General features: G+C 43.4%; 1 protein-coding gene across 3 annotated transcripts in view; it reads left to right on the plus strand.

Moving 5' to 3' along the window:
- The first annotated feature begins 3,129 nt into the window (after positions 1-3,129).
- Positions 3,130-21,808, plus strand: part of LOC124301422 (protein-L-histidine N-pros-methyltransferase) — a 33,195-nt gene continuing 14,516 nt past the window's right edge. For 2 of the 3 annotated variants that reach the window (XM_046756426.1, XM_046756425.1), the window contains exons 1-2: positions 3,131-3,490; positions 12,915-13,126. In XM_046756426.1, the coding sequence (XP_046612382.1) occupies positions 3,308-3,490; positions 12,915-13,126 (395 nt within the window). In that variant the 5' untranslated portion in view covers positions 3,131-3,307. Of the gene's footprint in view, positions 3,491-12,914; positions 13,127-21,808 lie in introns of all 3 variants that reach the window. The other variant, XM_046756427.1, reaches the window with a different exon arrangement.

Here is a 21,808-nt window from a genome sequence, read left to right on the forward strand (position 1 = left end):
CAGGGACGAAAATGATTTATGGGGAGGGGGAGAGACGCGCAGCTTATCATAAATTAATGAATTATCATTACGGGAACGCGAGACGGCGCCGCGAGGGTGGCCGGAGCTGGTTGCTCCAGGGGGTTGATGCCCGCTCGGAGGATTCGGGGCGGGGAACGACAGCATCGATACAACGACTTCTGAAATATTCATCACTCAAGAATCCCATTAAGCTTCTTCGTTACACTTCGCTCATTTTTATTACACCCTTCGTTGCACCCGGAAATAAACAAACGATAACCCTAAATTGCCGCTACATGGCACGTTTCAGTTATTGCCATCTTTGACCGTTAATTCGAGGGTGCAGGCTTGAAATTAACGAATCTCATTTCTTCCCCATCACATTTTCGCCAAATTCTTCCTCATCGCTTCTCAAACGTAGGAACGCTAAACGTCGGTCACAAAATATGACAAAGTGCATCATTATTCAAGGTGCTTCTAGAGTTTCATCGAAAACCCGTGGAAACCGCAAAAAATCTTATACGGTTGACAAAATAAACACTACGCTCACGTAAATTCTAGCAATTTTATTCTTCGCGATGATAGGAGAAAAGAAACAAAATCTCCGACAAGATGTAACGAGTAGGTAAGACGCAGAAAAAATTCCTGTAGTAAATCGCATGATTCGTTTCTCCGATGAATATAACTAAGACGTGATTTTTTAAAATCTTTTTTGTTTCATCCTCCGAACGCATAATTGGTGCGTGAGAATTTCCCAGTATAATTTCTCACGCGCCTATACCTACCTACGTAATACCAACTGACCGACCGCCGAAAAAGCCTATACCTATGGAGAAATTACGATCGAATTTCTGAGTAATTACGCAGCATTCTTGAGTAATTATGAGAAGTTGTTTTTTAGTCCACGTCTGAAGCCAAGGGGAAGTACTTCGTACACTTCACCTCGGAAGCGTTCCTTCACCTCCTCGTCCCTCCTCACCCTCTCTCCTTTCGCTCTCTCTCTCCCTCGTCTCTTTCGGAGCGTAATGGAGGGGGCGAATCAAGGTCGTCCGTAAATTAACCCGCACGCGGTAGAATCCAGAATATAATACTCACTTATTTCTCGGAGTCGCCGCAGGTTCTACATAACCCACACGCGTCGTGCGCACGTACCTGGCGGCCTTTACGCCACCCGGTACATTTAACTGCCTCTCGAATGACGTTCGGGCGTATGTCTACGCTCGTGCATGCTCTTATTTTCGAACGACGCCCAAGACGCCGACTGAAACAGTAGACGCCATCCCCTCGCCCATTGTTGGCCAATTTCACGCGGGCCAAGCCGTTAATTACCAAAGCGCAGCTTGTCCCCGTCCCCAATGCGAGAGGACCCCTCTAGCCAAAACAACATCGCCGAGGCTTAACGCCCTTGTTTCGAACGAACCTCTCTTAGTTTCGCGCCACTTTTCGAATCTCCACTGAGAAAAGAACTTGTTTTGTTTCACCAAACGTATATTTGGATATGGCGAAATAAACGTTTAGTTATTATCATCAAATTTTAGTCGAGCCAAGTATGATTTTTAAACCATTAACAAGTTTCTATCGATCATTATTTGGCTCGACTGAAATTTGATAATAATAACGAAACATTTGTTTCGTCGTATCCAAGCATACGTTTTTCAACAGTGAATAATAAACTCTTTTCTCAGTGTCCTTGATTGACGAAACGGCTCATTTTGTCCGTTAATTCACTGACAAGAGAAATATCGAGTGAAAACAAACTGTATTCTACATAGAAAGTTTTGTGAGATCCAACGTAGTTTGATTATCCTCAATCCTAGCTATTATCGGTAATGCGAGGAGGAAAATTGGGGGTTAAAAAGTACAGACGATGAATTGAAAAAAATTTAATGGCCTCGCATCGCACGCGAGTTGGGAAAAAAGAACGAGTAAAAATGGAAAAATTTTTCCGGCTACCGTGAACTGCAATAAGGAAAGCATAAAACTTTCTCCCTCGTCCGCGGCACGCTCCCTCGGGATTTCGGTTAAAGGGGAGGCGACGCGTTGCACGGGAGCAGACGTCGTACCTTGGCTGATGACCTCGTTGAAAAATATTAATGGACCGCTTGAAAACACCTCAAGAAAAATTATGATGGAATTCAATATATGTACTGCGTAGTTAGAGGTATGCCTACTTTGAGAAACGCAAGACTGTTCCTCGACTTTTTAATAGTGATGCAAAATTATTTGATGATCTTAAGGTATCGATCATTGTGGCGTTAGATTAATCGATTATTATTCGAGTTTTCAGAAATTCGATTATTATCGAATCGATTCTTTTTCTATACGAATCGATTAGTTATGACGATGGGAGTCGTTTAAGAACAATTTCCTGTGAAAATGTAATGTTATTCTCTCGTAATTCATAAAATAAAGTCATTTGCTATAATCATTTTCTGATTACGTGGAAAAAGTAGTAGAATACTTCAAAATAACGTTTATTTGTTGCCAACGATGGTACACTGAATAATAGTATTAACGCTGTCAATAAATAGCTCATTTGTTTTAGTTAAATGTTTTGTCGATTATGAGGAACCGATGCTATTTCCATCGAATATATCGATTCGCAAAATCGGAGATATAAATGTAATTAATCGATTTTCAGATCGGTTCTTTAATTTTCTCGCACCACTGCCTCTTGAGTCAGTGTTCAATTACAATTATTACAAACAATTTCGATACAAGAAAAACTTGCGGCGAAAATATTCTTGTTTTACGCATTTTAACACCACTAATCTTAGCGTATCGCATAACATTTCCCAGCTCGTATCTGTAAGTACGACCAAGTATCTAATTGGGCCCTTAAGGTTTACCTTACAATTAATGTCGCAATGAAATTTCGGGACAAGTATAAAAAACGCGACTTTCTCCTTGTAAACGGCTTCTCAAAACCTCAAACAACGACCCGATAGCTCCGACCCGTCTTCACGAAGGTGCAAAAACGGGAATACAAAGCGAGTAACATCGTGTCGGTGCCGCGCGTGATTCAAACTCGGGAATCCTACAGCGGTCGGTAATGCACCGGACCCCTGGATTACCGACGGAGCATAAATCGCCGCGGCGCTGTGGGTGCAGGCTACAGCGTGAGATGGCGGTTAATCTGTCAACATGGCCACGTGCCGACGAGGAGAACGGTCTTCCGTAGAGTGATAGAACGCGGATCCGGCCCGTGTCCTTCGGTATTTAGATAAATCCGGATAAGCCAAGTCGCGGCCAGGATGGCCAGGTGCAGAGGGCGCGTGGACAGTGTCAGTACGGAGCCACCCCGCGAATGGGACACATTTACGCGATTCTACTAGCCTTGGCAGCCGCCCAAGGACCCACAGCCGCGTTGTCATCGGACCGAGGAAGCGGCGCAGTCATGAAGAGTTACCGACCCCGGGGCGGAATCGCGCGGATGATATACGACAAGCAGAAGGCGGACGAGCGACTTCGCGTCTACGACAAAACCCAGGTGAGGAGTCAAAACCGAGCGAACCGAGTAACCTCGGAATTTTAAGATGCCCCGTTCTTACGGAGGAACGATCGCAAAGCTGCGGAAATTCCCGTCCGTCTGCGCGTGCGCGCGCAGCCCCGCGCTTTCCTCGTAGAACCGAGTGGTTCGACTAGGTGTGAGAACCCTTCGTGTGTAGGGTCGATCGAATGTGTGCGTGAGCGTGCGTGTGTGTTCGTTCACCGCGTCCTGCGTCAACTGTCACAGGGCCGCAGGCGCGCTCCTGTAATCCAAATGTTTGAATTTCGAACACAATGAGTTGGATTGTTCGCGCTCGATTTGTAGGATGTTTCTCGGGGAAAGGATAGTTTCGGCGGCTCGATTTCCTAATTCGACCGCGTGCGAACGAGACGTCGAATTCGTTGTGGCCGTGGGGAACGAGAGGTGTTTGAGAGAAAAAAACGATAAAATAGAAGGAGAACAAAAAAGGAGTAAGAATAATAACAATGTCCGAAAGAGTCGAGGGCGCGCGTGCAGCGGTTGTTGGAGGAAAAGATTCGATTTTAAAAGAGGCGAGGATTTGCGAACGGCGAGGAGCCGGCGGGAAGGTGGAAGTTGGAAGGTGGAAGGTGGAATGGGGGGAAGGAGGCACGCCGGTAATAATTAGTACAATTATCGTACAAGGCCAACCACCGGTTCCCCGACGCGGCGCGTCCTACGCCCTGCGTGAGGTTACGGATGTATATATCCGCGGAGAAAGAGCAGGAGAGAAATAGCGAGAATGAGAATGAGAATAAGAATAAGAGGCGGCCGGGCTTACCTGCCTGTCTTGTGTGCCCTCCAGAGGCTCCGGAGCGGTAATTATGCGTAATTACGTCGTCGATATTCCTGAAACATCTCTCGCCGCTGCTTGCGCTGCGGGCCTCTCGGACTCCCAGCCTATTTATAATTACCCGCTGCAAGGCTTGGAGTAAAGACTTTCCAATTTGCACCGAGCCAAAGCTCTTGCACGTGTGGTGCGCTCCTCTATACGTAGAACGCGCGTTACCGACGCACCGAGGAAAGCCATTCTTCGATGAGGGAAATAAAGAGGGAAAAATCGAAATAGGAGAAAATTAGCGGGAGTCGGGGAATCGCGCGGCGGCCTCGATTGCAAACTGCAAAGTCTAACTAACCGTGACGGCTCCTTTGCTCGCGCGCCGTGTGTGCCTTGCCTTTCCTTGCCTTTCCTTGCCTTTCCTTGCCTTTCCTCGCCTTGCCTTATACAACCTTCCCGTATATAACGAAGCAGTTCACGCGAAAATACATCCCCCGCTGCACCGCCGGGCTACGGGTCGGTAGCAGCACATCACATCGCATCACATCAGATCGAGAAGAGAGCTTGCGCCTGCAAAGAATATCAAGTTTCTGATCGAGCCCCGGGCGAGGGATTCAGCGTCTCTGTGTCTCTGATGTAGACACTTGAGCTGTACCCGTTACCCGGGCTCGAATTGGGTCTCTGGGTGTATTTATCATTTCATTGGAACTCACGATCAGCGAAATCCGGTGGCAGGAAATTTAAATGTCAGGATACCCGAATTCAATTTTATAAAAATATGTTTTTTTTATCATGTTCTTCAACCGATGTGCGTAGCTTGCGCGGACTTTTCTGCTCCTATCGATACTCGCGAAATCCGGTAAAAAATATTGGACTATTTCGCAGATTTCTTACACTACAACGGCATTTGCATGGGGATATGCATCCATCTGCTTAAACGGTTCTTCATCGACGGAGTAAAAGAAAGAACAATTTTTAACTGGCTCTACTCGCGATATAAATTGACGATGCGGGGAATATTCTTCATCCCAAACTCCGATCGTGATAATTAGATATCTATATATATATATATATATATATATATATATATATATATATATATATATATATATATATATATGTATATATATATATATATATGTATATATATGTACATTCGATGTTTTATATTTACTTGGGGTCCGGAGCTAACGACGATATAACACGCACTTTGCACCGTTTCGGGATTAGGCTAAACCCTTACTCGAGACCGTTACGGGTTAGACGTTCGATAAGCGGTAATTAATGATCATGCAGTAAAGCTGTCTGCTTGCTCGTTTCCCGATATATCCCGGTACAGAACGCTCCAACTTCTACGGGTCCCGATATTCACTCGTGTGTGTAAGTTTGTCTTCTACGTACGTAGAAGCCCGTTGACACAATCTTGCATCACATTACGTGCTATCGGATACGAAGCATAATCGTAGTAGTATAATTTATTTTTGCCAATCGTATCAAAGAATCACCCTTCAATGTTTGCGGTTGGAAATGAAATCTTGCAGTTTTGCAAACTTTTTGACGCGTGCGTGTGGTGAAAAATTTATTAAAAAAAAAAAAAATAAAAAAAACAACCACAGGGCCAATGATTTTTAAAATAGCAAAAAATATCCTTGAATTCTTGAGAAAAATACTGTTTGTATCCGGTTTTGATTATGTAATTCAGTTTGAAGTTGCAACGATTTAAATATCCCCACCTCAAACCAAAACAAGTACTGTGAGTTGACATTGAACCTATTTGTACATCACGTGGTGTCCACCTTCTTGGGTTTACACCTCTCACTGCGAAACTATCGTCAGAGCACCACGTGCAAAATTGCTTTTCCTAATATGTGTCTTTTATTTTCGTTTTTTTCCTATAGAATTTAACTTCGATAACGTGTAAAATAATTGACTAATCCGAAAATTCCGTTTTACATAATCAAATCAGAGATGTATAAAACATCAACTATGTGTGGTATCTTCAACAATATAATTACATGAATCTACGCTTCAACGAACCTGTCGCGACCATGGATACCATTGATTGATCTGCTTAGCTGGTAGTAAAAGATAAGTGAATAATTGTTAACAAAACAATTCAAGAAATTATAACGACAAAACTTCGATGAAAGAAATATTAATTGATACAAGAGACTATTTTAAAATGAATGAAGAAAAAGAGAATATTCAAAAAGGAATAAAGAATAATTCGAGAAACAATTTTAATGAAAGAAAAACGATATGTATTTCCAATTTTAATCTGTTTCACCTGCTGATCGATAATTTACGTACTTTGTGAGCGAATGATTGAATGGATACACGAATGAATATATAATACGTTTTTCGGTTATTGCTATGAATTTATATAACAGAAGTAAAAGGAATATTTACAATTTTCGTAATCTATTACATAAAATTTGTTCATAATTTATATTCAACATTTAAACCTATATTTACAAAATTCTTTGCCTACGATCATACACGTAATTTTTCAAGTCAATTTGATCGAGGAACGCATCATGTTGGGTAACCGAACCGTCTTTTTGGAATAAAAAAAAAATTCCTAAACCTTGTCACGAATCAATTTTCGCCGCACACCGTAACCCGGATAAAAATCAGCATCGACGAATCGAGGATGACGATTTTTCAGGAAATTCGGTTGGCTCGAGATGTGTTATATATATATCGGCGGGGCCCCGAGGAGCCTCGCCCGGATGCCCCAGTCTCGGGCTCGTCGCCTCGGTTCCCCCTGGAGCGCCATCCATCACTCACTTAATATTTCAGTGCGCCTCTGCCCCTTTTTAAAACCTTAAAACACCATGGTGTAGCGTTGCCGCGCACATGCACGCGTTCATCTTACGCCCCGCGTGTTTATGTGTAGGTACATGTATAACAACACACTTGTCCAACCTGAGAGCAAAGTTCTCTGATGCCGGACTATGCTTAAGGATATTAGGGGCTGACGGTTTATCGATTTCTGGGGAAAATTCTCCGCTTACTTAGCCGCGGCTAGAACCCACCCTACATCCTTGCACCCTTCTTTCCTGTTTTTTGGACTTGGTGAAAAATGAACAACGACGCTCTCGTACCTTTTTTTTATACATACGAAGAATAATTGGTGCGACACTGCGCGAGTCGTGATTCCGTAATTACCGTCTGAATTTGCGATTTTTGGATTACCGGTTCTTAAACTTCTACGTCCGTAGTCCCTGTTCATGATAACCGCTGATCAGGGAAAACCTGGAAGTCAGGGAAGAGTCAGGAAATTTGTGGCGGTAAGGAACGTCAAGAATAAAAGTTCCCCTGTGCAAAAGCGCAATTTTAAAAATAATTTGCTTTCACATGCTCTGTCCCATGACCATCAAATGGATGATAAACGTGCTTTCGAATACCGGTTGATTAGGATCTTCATTCGTTGGATAGTCAAATTAGATTATATCTTGTTCGAATTTGAGTCAGAGAAAAATTATAATTGGATCACGGCGAAGAGTTCTCGAATGTTTTCATCTATTTCTATTAGCCACTATCTGTATAAACCTTGAATTTGTCATGTAGTGTAATATAAAGAGATCGGTGGTTAAAAAAAAAAACAACAAGAAAATTACGTAACCATTGAATTTGTACACAAAAATCTATTTATTTTTTTTTTATGAATTCTTCGTAAAAGGTCAGAGAAAAAAAAGCAGTTGATTAAAAACATTCGGTGCGAGGGGGGGGGGGGGGGGGGGCGAGGTTGGGGGATTACATTCTAATGTTCTTTCTTTTTGCCGTTTATAGATATGGTCAATAGCGTTATATGCATTTCAGTTATATTCATCGATTTGAAGTCGTTAGAGAATATTTTTCACCGTGCACTTGAAATCGTTAGAAAAATATTTGAAACCGCGTATACCTACGAAGGATTTGTGAAGTAAAAAGGAGAGTCAGTGTGTGAAATCCTGTTATATCGCATAAAATCGTGTAAAGAGATACGATGGAATCGTTCGAAATTATTGCTATGCGATCGGCAGCTTCGATTAATCGTTTCCTCGATTAATCGATCGATAGTTTTTCTAATTAATCTATTGATCGACGATTTCGATTCACATATCAATCGACCTGCATAATTTTTACAAGGCTGCTTCGATCAACCGATTAATCGAAGCTGCCGAATAATGGATTAATTGCACAGCGTTGTATTGGAATAATCGTTGGACGTCCCGAAGGCCAGGAACATATAATCTTGGATCCGATACGTCGGGTATTTCGTTGAGCGATGAACGCGGTTTCTTGGCGCTTCGCGCCCCGACGGACATCGGTTGCATATCCATAAAACGAGGCGAAAGGGTGCACTGCACCAGATCCACGTGGCCTCGCAGGCGTTGGTTGGACCACGTGTGAGGGAAACCGGGAACGGGGCACGACCCGAGGAACCATAAACAACGCCGCGGCGTTTACGCCGCTCGGGGCGGCGAATTGTAGGGATGTTTGACCGCCGTAAGTGGAGCTCTTGAGATTCCTACGGCGTGTTGGTACGTGGCCATGGCGCATTCTGCGCGTACGTCGTTCGCTATTCTATCGCCGCCTTTCCACCATCACCGACGCGGCGACGCGAACCGATCGCTTGGAATAATCAAATTAACGATTCGATTCATCGAGTGATCCGTCGAATGAATTCCAACGCTACTCCTGATTTCCGATGATTTCCTCTGCATTCTTGGCGTTTCTCAGTGACTCCCGGGTCGGACGGGGATCACGGGAAATCCCGACAAATCACTCGAAATCATCGAGAACGCTGGGGAAACGCTGGATATCAATGACAGCGCGTGATAAGATAGACGTCAATAGAATATCAATGAGTTGGAACCGTTTGGCGTTTATCGCAATACTTACACAACGACTTTCAGGATCTTCAACGCTTGCCGTATCGTTTCTTCAGCCTTGTCGCGTGATTTCAAATCATTCGCAACGTAGACTTCCAAGGATTTTAGTTAACTCCTCGATTGATTCCTCGTTGTTTTAAAGAATATTTCAGTCATTCGAGTTGTTTTCATTTAAAATTCGATTTTCAACCGTTATATTTATTTTTTCAACTTATCGAGTGTGTATTCCTCTTGGGCGGAAATTCGTCACCTAAAAAAATCTGCATTGGATAGCGAATGCGAGAATTCTTCTACTGCAAAAATATTGGTTTCTTAATTTTGTACCTCGGGCATTCCAGACCATTACTATTTTCATTTTTATTCCCTCTGTGCGATTTAGGCCGTTGCACAAAAAAAAAAAAAAAACACCATTTGCAAAATTAGAAATTTTTTAAACAATTGTTCTTTATAGTAATCTCTCGATTAGCGAAATCACTGCTAGCCATAATTAATTTCGGTGAAAGAACAAAACTTTGAACCTAGTGCAAAGACATCGACTTTGTTTTTTCATAAAAAATTAACCATGTAAATTTGATGCAAATGGAACGTAGCTAACAGTGGTTACGCTAATTGAACGATTACTACGAAGCAATTGTATATTATTCCATGCTTTGAAAATCGTTTTCCTTTTTTTCTAAACGTCCTGCAACATATCAACAGAAAAATAAAATTGGAAATCGAACCGTCCGTTTAAAATTTCATTGAAATCTGTTCACCGGGCTGTTTACTTCTTGGAAAAATATGGAAAACTTGGGAATCTCACTGTTAGGGAATGTTTTCGGCGAGTTCATTTCATTATGATTGCTACCATTATTATTATTCTCTTTAATCCTTAAATAACCGATGTGTAATGAAAATTTTTCTCAAATCTTCAATCCCTTCCATGAGAAATGCATAAGATATTCGAAATGATTCCAAATATATTTGATAAAATCAACGCTTCAACTGTCTTTTGTTAATAGAGAAAAATATTGTCTCCAATTATGCACCCGACAAAGTTTCTATGTTACCTGAAAAGTTACAGAATCCCCGTGGAATTATAATTTTGAATTTTATTCACAGATTCCCCGTTTACTGAACTTTTATTTGCGTACAGAAAACTGCTACAAATTACAATTTTTTTATTATCAGAGTGTATCATCAAGTGTACGCAATACACCCCGAGTAATTATACACGTACAATAAAAATTCGTCACCCTTCTATAGCTATACCGGACATTGCGGGATGACAATGTATAAAATGGAAGAAGAGCACGGTCAAGATAAATAACCCGGAGCCGAATAAAGCCACACCTACATGGATGCATGTATATGTAAAAGTAAACAGGGGGGCGGGACGTAGAATAATTTTAATTACAGCGCCGCAGCATGTGTCGTGCACTAATTGTGCCCAGCGGAGGCATCATCACACTTTGATTCCTGTTTTTCTGTCCGAGATATTTTACCTCCGGCGTGTTACAAATGGCTGCAGCGTTGCTACTGCCGTGCAGTAGCTCGCCTACTTTAAAACCCGGGCATTCCTCTTCGCGTCATTAGCCGTGGCGATTTCCCTTGTCCGAGTCCTTTATACATGTGTGTGTGTGTGTGTGTTTGTACTTGCAGGCTACTCGGTTCAACCAGTACCCTCATTTTCCGTGTAACATTTTCTGTCTACTGCATTATTTATGGTTGACAAATTGGGAAAATAATGCGCATGTCGTAACTAGTTTTCTCTTTTATTTAGTAACTTGTGGTTTTAATTTTGTCAGATCGAAGAGAATGATTATTGTAATTATATGAATGAAGGTAATTCGAATATTCTCGAACCTATTATACATCCTACTTTGGTACATCGATTGCCATGAAAATGAGTTAAAGGAGTCTCACAATCAGTGCAAAATAATTATTCTCTTGGTAGAAAACAATTGTATAATTTGCCTGGTAATTTCAAATAATTTCGTCATTTTTTTTCCCCTTTTTTCACTATACAGTTGCAGACTGCTCCGATGAGAAAATGCATCCTTCGTGCAAAAGACTCGAATTTTTCAACTGTGCACCACATCGCATACACATGTGTACTATAAGTGTATTTATACCAAGAGAAAATGGTGAAACTCACAATTAGTAGATTTAGCATCCGATTGCGCATGCGCGATCATTTTTGAATTTTCACGCAAGCCGGCCACCTCAAGTTTTAGCTGTCAAACGCGTCTTGCCGAGGTTGCGTAGGTGATACAGTTTTTCTGGTCCAGTACACCACGAATAGTTGATGCAGTGATTCGGGAACGTTTGGCAAATTTATATCATTGAATCTCTGTCGACGGATGAGTCATCGTACCAACATAATTTTAATTCGTCTCTTGACACGAAAAGGTTGGACAATTCATACCCAGTATCGAGTAAGTTGGCTCCCCTGCTTTGTCTGACCGACCAATAGAGTTGAATTATTTCGCGCATGCGCAGTCGGTAACTCTGCAGCCTGTCGAGTTTCACCGTTCATCTCGGTATACCTACGTAGCAAAATAAAAATCGTCCCGACAACGATTGCGATAATCGTTCGCCTGGCTCACGATCAGCGACGCGACGTGAGTAGGCAGCGGTACAGCGGCATTGCGGAAGTGCCGCGGCAAGAGTAATTTCCTGTGTTTTTACCACGTAAGTATAAGGATCGCGAGGAGACCCGGTGGTACGCAGCATTCCTGGACGGGCATGGCACGCACCATAAACAACTCCTTAGGTCGGCACACCTGGCGCGAGGCGTTAATTACTCTCCTCCGGTCGTCCGTCTGTTCATCTGGGTTCCCGGCTCTCCCTGAAACTCTCTCCCTCTCTCTCTCTGCCTCTCTCTCTCTCTCCTCGGCCTAGGTGGTCGGACGAAGAGAGACGAAGAAAGAGAGATCGAGGGAACGCAACAAGTGTCCCCCGTTGCGAAGCGCGAAAGCTCGCCTAATTACCCTCGCCTTCCCCCCCCCCCCCCCCCCGGCGGCTCGGTGAGCGCCGCAGATTGAACGAGACAAAAACTCGCGTTGATTACAATTTCGTTTAATTTCAACGTCCGCTGCCGCAGCGCGCAGATTAGCCGAGAGCTGCCGGGATATTATGTATATACCGTATAGTGTACTAACCGCTACCTTTCAATTGGACTCGTTCCCCAATCCCCGCTGCGGATATCTCGCATAATTGGTTATTATACCTAATATATACCGCCGCGCACGGCAACAAACAACAATCTAATCCAATCATTGACGCGGCTGTGTCGTATTGCCATTCCGATTCTCTTTCAATTTTAATTAATAATTAGGAACTATCCTCTGAGCATCGTCGCGATCTATTCGTATGTTTAACTGATCATCGTCAGTCAACAAAATTAACCCGAGAATACAGCGCGTGCTTTCTGTAATTGTAATATATAAAACACTCGTTAACCGTTGGAGAATCGACTTTTACAACGGTTTAATATATAATTTCGCATCGCTGATTCAGCCTTATAATTTATACCGCAGCGATCAAGTTTATGGGATCTAATTTGAAAATCATTTTTGTAGAAGGAAAAAAAAAAGGACGATCTCAATCGACGATACAAATGGCGATATTTTAACTGTATTCGAGGACGGTATAAACTGTGTTAAAAAAGGATTCTATTTCTGAGTGAAAAACGGTTCAAATTTGAAAAAAAATAAATATAATGTTCAACTGCAAACGAGCTAACAAGTTTTTTCGGGGTGTGCAGTGGTACAAGGTGGACGAAACGCGGATACGAGAGGATCTTCGCAATCTCTGGGTGCCACTGGGAGTCGGAGCGAACAACGATGAGCCGGATGAAGCTGCCAGTGTTTTCCTCGAGAAGTCGGCCGAGAGATCGGACTCGCTACTCTTGCAAACTTGGCACTCGTTCGCGAAATCTGCCCTGTCATGGTTCATCAGTCGCACCTCGATCAACGGGTAAGTTAATCGAACGTCAGCGAAACTTAAACAAGCTTATCTCAAAACCTGCATGTTAACAAGTTCACCATTTATCCAAATTATCGAAAATATCTAACACATGTATCGGGTATATAAAACTTGTGCATATCGTCCTTTTCACGGTACGAATCCTGCGGTGAAAACTACACAAGTGTAACGCAACGTACACCGGAGCATTGGAATTAGGGGTATATAGAAGCACCTACGCACACATATTCGATACCTCGCGAGGTGATGAAAGAAGGCTTTCTTCTACTCATCCTCCGGACGACGTACGCGCCTTTACGGTATACATACACGGTTAATTAATAACCACGGAGATACGATCTTCGGTTAGGTTACCATCGCAGCCTGTGTGTGCATAGTTCCTGCAACAGAGTCGAGAAGCGAGTGGCTCTTACAGTTTAACCCGTGTGTACGAGACACACAGGCACAGGAACTCGCACGGTCGGTCGACTACTGCTGTAACCTGTAGCTGTGTCAGAGAGACCTGCAGGATCACGAGGAAGGCTCGCGGGACCGAAGATGTTATTGATGATCGAGCTCGCTCGCGTTGCTCTTTAGGGAGCTGCTTCGGGGATCGCCTCTCTCTGAACCGTTTATTAAAAACTAACGCCAGTGATTAACCTCTGCATCATCGGTCCTCCGCCTCCACCTCCGCCCCATCCATTTGCTACCTACTGTAACGTACCCGAATGTACGTTGTCGCCTTCCATTCGACACGTTATAATAATATCAGGTCTGCGGATTGAATTGGATTATGATTTTTTTCGAAACCAGGCAAAATCCAAACCCATTAATCGTGTGGTGCATTTTTCACATAGTAACTATTAATAAATATATATATAGTGTTGAAGCGTCACATGCTCTGCGTCAGACGTGCAGACAACCCAACTTACACGGTCGCGGAACTTTCTATGGAATCATATTTTACGCAACGATAAATTTTTATCTCGCTTTCGTTCGTTTCGCTATTGAATTTGTAGTGGAATGTTCAGAAATACTTGATTCAAAATGCACAACGAATCAAAGGCTTATTTTATATGTTTATTGTATACTACATCACGCAATCCAATTAGGGTCTATGTAATAGAGAAATTTTTTTACTTATTTCTTTTTTTTGAGCAATACATTCTGCGATACATTTGTGTATACAGTATTAATAATATAGCTGTCCGTATTCCAAATTTGAATCGTTATGAAATTCAAACATTAAGAATCAGCGATTTGCGTAATTACTGCAGGTATGTACAGGTGTAGAAGTATGGTACGGTATTGTGATTGCCTTGTATATACGCTGCATGTTTTCTCCTTACTACTCATTTTGTGTTATCACACGAGGACGGATCATCGTCGGTTCATAATTGTTAATACTCATGGTGAGGCGCGGTCTTCGCTCGTCAAAATCTTAATTTTCTTTTATTCAAATCATAATAATAAAGCGATAATAACAACCTGCGCGCACCTCCGAGTATTCGTGTGCATAAGTACCTATGACTTGTATCACCAATACCAAATTGAAAGTGTGCGAGGTCCGTGAATATGTACACTAGGCCAATCTTAGTTGCTCCCCTGGGCTAAAATGTCTCAATATAAATGCTGAAGAATTTTAGATCAAAACACCAAGCTTCTATCTCACTTCTAAATCCCCTGCCCCAAAGTCTTTGAATTTTTTCATTTCAATGATAAGTAATTTTCACAATCTTTTTTTTCGTATTCCAATGATCAACTAAATACGTTGTTTTTGATTTGTTTGAAATGGTGAAAGATTGGTGTGAAATCGATAATCAAATATCTCTACGTCCTTAAATTATACCTATTATACAGATCCGTTGATCAGATGAGTATGAAGTTAGTACCGTTACGGTAACGATGCATGTTTAGGCAAGATCGTTACTTCGCACCTTTAAGAATTTCTGAAATTTAGTAAACCATCGTAAACAAAACATACTGTTATTTTGAAAGGTCGACTTCTTGAAAGTTATTCTAAAATTGCGCAATAACCATTTTTCCATGATGTTTCGTTACGTTAACGTTATTAAATTCAGGCTGATTTGATCAGCGGTTATTCAGGGTTAATTAGACATGCATCTGTTAGGGTATAAATGTCTCTGATTGCGTGTGAATTTGAAATTGGGACACGCACACAAATAATCCTGACTTTTTCCCAATCATCCGTCTTTTCATTCCCTCCGAATGAATCGTTATGTGGCATTCGGATTTTCAACACCCTCGCAGCAGGACTTATTCACGCCCCTCTATAATGTAAGAAATGTAACAGGCGCAGACCCGTAAACCATGCGGAGGAGTTTCAGAAGCCAATTAAAATTGATTGCAGCCTCCAAGTAATAAATACACATTCTTGTATCTGTTAATTACTGCCCTTAATAGCCAGGTCAATATTTTCAACCTGATCCTCGTGTAGCCATCGCATAATTTCTTTACAAGTGAGCCTGTACTATACATATAAATGGAATAGTAAAATACGGATCGGCAAAACTTGTTCGTATACCTTTTCAATAAACAACGGAACTTCTTGAATCACCACTTTTTGTAATTCTTGTACAACCACGAAGATATCTCTGACGATTCTTCTATCCATCTTTACGGATATTCTAACTATTTTTAAGAAAAATCGACATTATTTTCTATCATTGTTCACCAAATTGGAAATAATTCGTCAAAGAACCGGTAAAAATATCATGATGCAAGAAAGGGAGAAAAAATTAAAAACACATGTGGATGCAGGTGTTGATATAACAATTGCGAAAATCCAGCGGTTTGTTCAACCAGAGTAATAGCTCCACATGAATAGCGTAACTCGGGAGTCCAAGAGCGAGGCGCATCAGGAGAACGAGCGAAACCAGTAGCCAGGTTTTTGTGCGGTGAACAGCAGCAGCAGGTAGTGTTTAGTTCCGCGCACCACCTGCTGTTGCCGCCTCTGATTCCTCTTCCTCCTCCGCCTCCTTCTCCTCCTCCTCCTCATCTTCTGCTTCTTCATCTCATCCTTCTAGTCCACCGTTCCTGACTCATCCAGAACCCGGGATGATTAGGGCATTAGACCGTCGAAAGTTGGTCTCCTTCGTCAACGTGCAGCTTGCTTGTCTTCAACTTCCAAAGTTGCGATCAATAAAGCTTGGTTGAAAAGAGTTCTAATCGTGAACGAATATATCGATGCAATATTCGGCCGCAGCTTCGCTGTTTCGTACCCTCGAACAGCCACTCAGGTTTCATTCGCTCCTCAGAAATTTACCATCAAATCTCAATGTCGGTATAATCAGCAACCTAAGTTTCTGATCGAACTTGACGAATCGGAACCTCGGTAACATTTGTCGTTAAGGTTGCGTAGGTGACCTTTGAAATTTTGTCCCTTATATTTTAGAAGTGGTCCCACGGTGATGTGCTCGAGTGAATTGATCATACGCACAACGTGGGTGCCGATTTACGCGCTAGATGCCGGGGTGCAGGTGGAAGGCCTTATAAATACGATTATAATGAGAACGGAAGACCACCGATGCCGTCGAGACCGCGAGCGGAATTAATGCCGGTGCGAAAACCAGTCTCTGTTCCCTCTCCAGGTATTCCTATATATTATACTCTTCTTCTTCGTCTACTCCTTTTTCTTCTTCTTCTTCTTCTTCTTCTTCCTCTCCTTCTTCGTCGTCGTCTTCTTCTTCTTCAGCTTTTTCTTTCCGACTCGGGTTCGGAAACGTCTCCCGAATGGTCCCTGCCCTTTCGATTCTCTTCCGCCCCCGTTTCGAGCGCGCCCTTGTCGGGTCGAGTATCGGACACGACGCGACGCCATGGAATTCGTAATTTCCAGAAACGACAGAAACACGTGCCTCCTTCAGTAGCCAACCCCGCGGTAGCGAAAGGGGAAAAATTCCACCACGAATCGTACGCAAAAACAATGGCATGGCTCTACCGATCGCAACCCTGAAATACACGAAGGTCTCAGAAAAATTAATATTCTATTTTACAATTACAGTTGATGCTATTCTGATGTAGGTACTGATTGTATAGTCATTTCTACAAAAACGTTTAAGCGTATGTGTACACCTTGCTATATGAAAATTGAACCGATATTCAGGATACCAACATCGCGGTCTGAATGTTTTTTTCATTTTTTTATGTTCAAGCATCTTATCAAGCACAGTTTTGAGAGTATTTTCACCCCCTAATGAATCTTATAATTGCGTCAATCGGAATTATACAGTAGTTCAAAAGTTGTTTTGCGATTTTGTCAACACCTCGCGTTATCCAGACTATTGCGACGCCTTCTTCTATTTGAAACGACTTGTGTATGGATTCCACCAACAACTTGAAAATTGAAGAATTTTTGCATTTGTTTCGGCATTTCTATCATATCCCATCTTTTCTCTCGTGATTGAATTCATTCCTCCCAACTCGCGGAAACTTGAATCACACGAACGTGGGAATTATTGTAATAAAATCAAATCCCATACAGTAGAGGCTTAATTCATTGGTGGTGTGAATTTTTATTCAGATCCCTTGGGTAATAATGCTCTGATATAGTTCGAAAGAAAATCGTCTTCAGAAATGATCCTGTAGCAGTGTATATAAGGTATATTCACGGGGCTGCATTACCCGGCTCCTCCGCATCTCGTTATACCTAATCAGAACTGAATTTAGGCTTTCGCGAAAGGTGCCGAGCCATAACCGTTGTCCCAGTTATTGGGCACTTATCCTCATCCGGATTCCGAACCCCAGCCCTGTAATCCCATCCCCGTGTCCCCCTTGGCCTCCCCCACTTTATCCCTGGGATTCCCTCGCGGCTCCTCCCAGCGTTCGATTGGGCTTGGTCCTGGCTGGCGGTCAGTAATTATCATTAACGCGTTTGCGCGGTCGCCCTCGGCGTCACACCCTCACACACAGGCGGAAAAGCAACCCTGTTCCGTATCGTCGGAGGTCCTCCAATTGCCGGTCGTATCCTCGAGGACTGGGTGGTTGTGGTGGTGGTGAGCTAGCTGTAGTTCTATACGTATCCCTTGCTGCACCGGTCCAGACGTAATTAACGCGACGGGGCGCATGCGCTACCTCTCACCGCGGTGATCCGCGTCGCGTTCCTGGGTGCGCAACGTACCCACCTCCGACAGAAGCCTGCAGGACCTCGGGACAACCGAGCCTGGAAACCGAGGGATATGGGAAGTCAGGGGGAATCTAAAGCGGGGAATTTTGCCTACACTGAGAAAAATTTCATTTCTTACAGTAACTAGAAAAAATCGGTAAAACAGGTATCGTTAAAAACAATGTTTGAATATTGTTGGGATTACGAAAAACGAGGTACGCCTAACCATTTTGCGCTATCGTCGATCCTTTTTTGGTAATTGATTTATTGTTGCACAAGCGTTGAATTTTTGCGCCAGTTACAAGAAAATATAGCAATAGTGATCGTAAGGAGAAAGAATAGTAACGGATCCTAGACTTTGTGGTAACAGCTAGAAAACTAATTTTCATCTCCTACCTAGAACTATACTTTTCGATCGTGGTAAAAAATGAAAATAGTTAAAGACTGAGCGGTAACCGGAACTAAAAATTTCTCTCAGTGTATGATACCAATTCTGACGAAATTTTCGGTCAGTAATATACGACTTTGAGAGGTATCGAACGTTTTCTTACACGTTGCAATATTCTATAGGACGTATAGTTGTGCTGTTTTTAGTCAACTCGTTACCACATGTGGCCAAATTTAGTACGCCTAATTTGAGCTGGTGCAGAGGTGCTTTCATGTATAGGTAACCTCCATAATTTTCGAACGGTCAAATATACCAAATATGAAAAACTTGTATCCACACTTGCTCAGTATCGGATTCTAATCGTGAATCGAATAATTGAACAGATTTAAAGTCTAATTAAGAAATAGGAATTAAGAAATTATTCTATTCTGCACAAAATTTTCAGATAACCATCCTAGTGAGAGCTCGACCGATGGTCGGAATATAAAATAGCTAGATATTTTTGAACCGCCATCCCTGATAGGAGTATCATTTTCCAAACGTGTCACCATTTCCGTAGTTATATCGCAACCATATACATATGTATAAATGATGTAGGTTACACTAGAATGATGAGGGACGCCTGCGCCTCTGATGATACAGATGCGAGAGACGAGAGGGAAGGAAGGAACGAAGGACCTCCCGGTTCTCGAGGCTCTTCTTTCTTCTCAGATTCGTCGTCGTTCGGGCTGACGTCGACCAGTAATTAAACCAGGGGCGGCGCCTGGGGCGAGCCGAAACACTCCGCGACTGCGCTCTCTTAATTACTAATCAACCCTATCGCGAACCCTCCTCCTCTTTCAGATTCCACCGACGAATTGTCCCGCAGACTTTGCGAGGACGAAACTCAAAATGGCGGATTTCTCATCTCGCCATGTTATTACTAAGGCCTGTTGTAGGTATTTATACATGATTAGATATACAGCTGTGTCGCAGTTATTGTACCCAACCAACGGACGATTTATAATGTAGGCCGATCTGTAATGGAACTTTTCCATTTGCCGGTGAAAAAAGCGCAAGTTGTCGAGATCAATATTGATATACTTCTGAAGTCAGGAACGAATGAATCAGCGTATTCCTCTCACAGGTGTATTCCTCTACTCCTGTGCCTACCAGGATGGATATAAGCAGTATCAATGACGAAACGCCTTACGAGAGGCTGACGCGTCGCTCATATCGCCAGTAGTAAAACCGCGTCTTGGTCCGGCGCGGCGAACGAAACGTGCAGGGTCTAGAATGTGTGTATAAGAGCACCGATATCGTAGACTCTCTTTTTTAGGCAGGCGCGTGCCCCAGGGTATGTGTATATCAGAGAATAGAGATAGCTCACCGGTGTGGCCGGTCAAGATGAGTGATGGTGAAACAGACGATGCCTACGTACGTTAAAGAATTTATTCGACGCGAGCATGTTTCACGCGCTCTTTCACGCGTGTTTTCAATGCGCAGTCGCAAACAAATCTGACATTACGCGACCCAAACCTCGATTTCACGCTTCGTGAAAAAACGCACAACATACCTTGGTTTGTTAAATATAGATAATCGTGTGCAACGTTCGTCTCCAGCTCATATCGCAAACTTACGCTCGATCCGAGAAATCCCAGTTTTACAATTTCAATAATTTGTGCAGTTTTCTTTCTTTTTTTTTTTTTTCCTCTGTTCTGACTCGTCGCGTCCATAGTCGTGGTTATTTAAAACTTGCCGCCGTGACGCGGAGCGCACGCGGATTGTTTCAGGTTGGCAGTATAGAAATAAGACGAAGAAGAAGACCACGGCCAAGAAGAAGGAACGAAGAAGCGTCGGAACGGTCGGCGGCATTGTCGACATAAATCGAATAATATGAAAGCGCGGCGGTCCAATCAGAGTCGTATTTAGCGATCCGTAAAAAGTTAGAAAGACGAGCGGTGATGGTGGTGGTGCGGTAGACCCGGGATTGGGTAGTCGTGTAGAGAGATTCCCTCTCGCCGCGTCTCGACTCGCGCATACATGGGCATGCGTGCACACATTGCACGCGTATAACTCGGGCTGCGGTAGCCGGCAGCTTACGCTCGTTCGCGCGGCCAAAGACAGCAGCGCGACAGAAGGAAAGACAGGACAAGACAGACGGACAGACGATACAGACGGATAGATAGATGCGCTCGCCTTCCTTTCTCATTCCCCTCCTCTGCCCACTCGCTTCTACTTTTCAGAACTTCGTCTACCCTCTTTTATACCTATAACCAATGCACGTTGTACGCTTATGGCGCGAGACTCTGTCCCGAGCCTCTCGATGTTACATTCGTGTCGCACGCTGGCTATCGATGATCTTGAACTCGTCTCTCGGCACCCGCTAGTAGCTCTTTTGCTCGAACCAAATGCGCCAGATTTTTGAAGTCTGAATCCCTGGAATTTGACAGGATGATCTAATCCACGGTTTGCAAGATTTTAAAGCCCGCAGCGTCGTTTGCTCGTTTGCGAACCCTGTATAAAGCTGCCGTGCAAATGGAAAGAAGACTCGTCGCAAGATGCTCATACGTGAGACGGGGTTTTAATTGCGCATGGTGCGCCTAGGTATATTCATCGTTTTTCAAACCCCCGATCTATCCATGCGCGCGGAGTGACGCATGAGTGTGAGCTACTGTACGTGTGTCTACGTGTGAGACTGGCATAACGATCCCGTTTAAGAATCTGCCATCTCCCTCGTATCCACCGTTGCTCCGCCGCCCATTTCTCTCGCACTCCCTCTCTCTTTCACTCTCCGTCCCTCCCTCCGGCCCTCTTTATTTTTCTCTCCTCCGCATCCCGTCCACCCGTCTCCTCCCTCCCCCTCGCGTTCTACCGCCACCACCACCCCTCGCGACAAAACGCGGCTAGAAACACACGCACACAAGCGAACTAGCGCGGAGGGCGAAATTTCGCGATGAGAGGAGCAAAACACAGCTGACAAGAACGGTGAACGTGGAGGAGCGTGCGCGCGACATTTGCAACCTCGCGTGTATAATTGTTCCCCCGCCCTTGCGCCTTCCCTTTCTTCCCCTCTCGTCGTTCTCCCTCTCCCACTTTCTCCCTCTCGTTCTCCGCATATATTCACGTTATCGAGAGGCGGGGCATCCCTTCCACTGGTTTCCTGGGGTGGTCCATGGGTCCGCCCCCTTCCCCCTTCGCTCCA

Source organism: Neodiprion virginianus, chromosome 3 (genome assembly GCF_021901495.1).
Source record: "Neodiprion virginianus isolate iyNeoVirg1 chromosome 3, iyNeoVirg1.1, whole genome shotgun sequence".
Classification (NCBI taxonomy): Eukaryota; Metazoa; Arthropoda; class Insecta; order Hymenoptera; family Diprionidae; genus Neodiprion; species Neodiprion virginianus.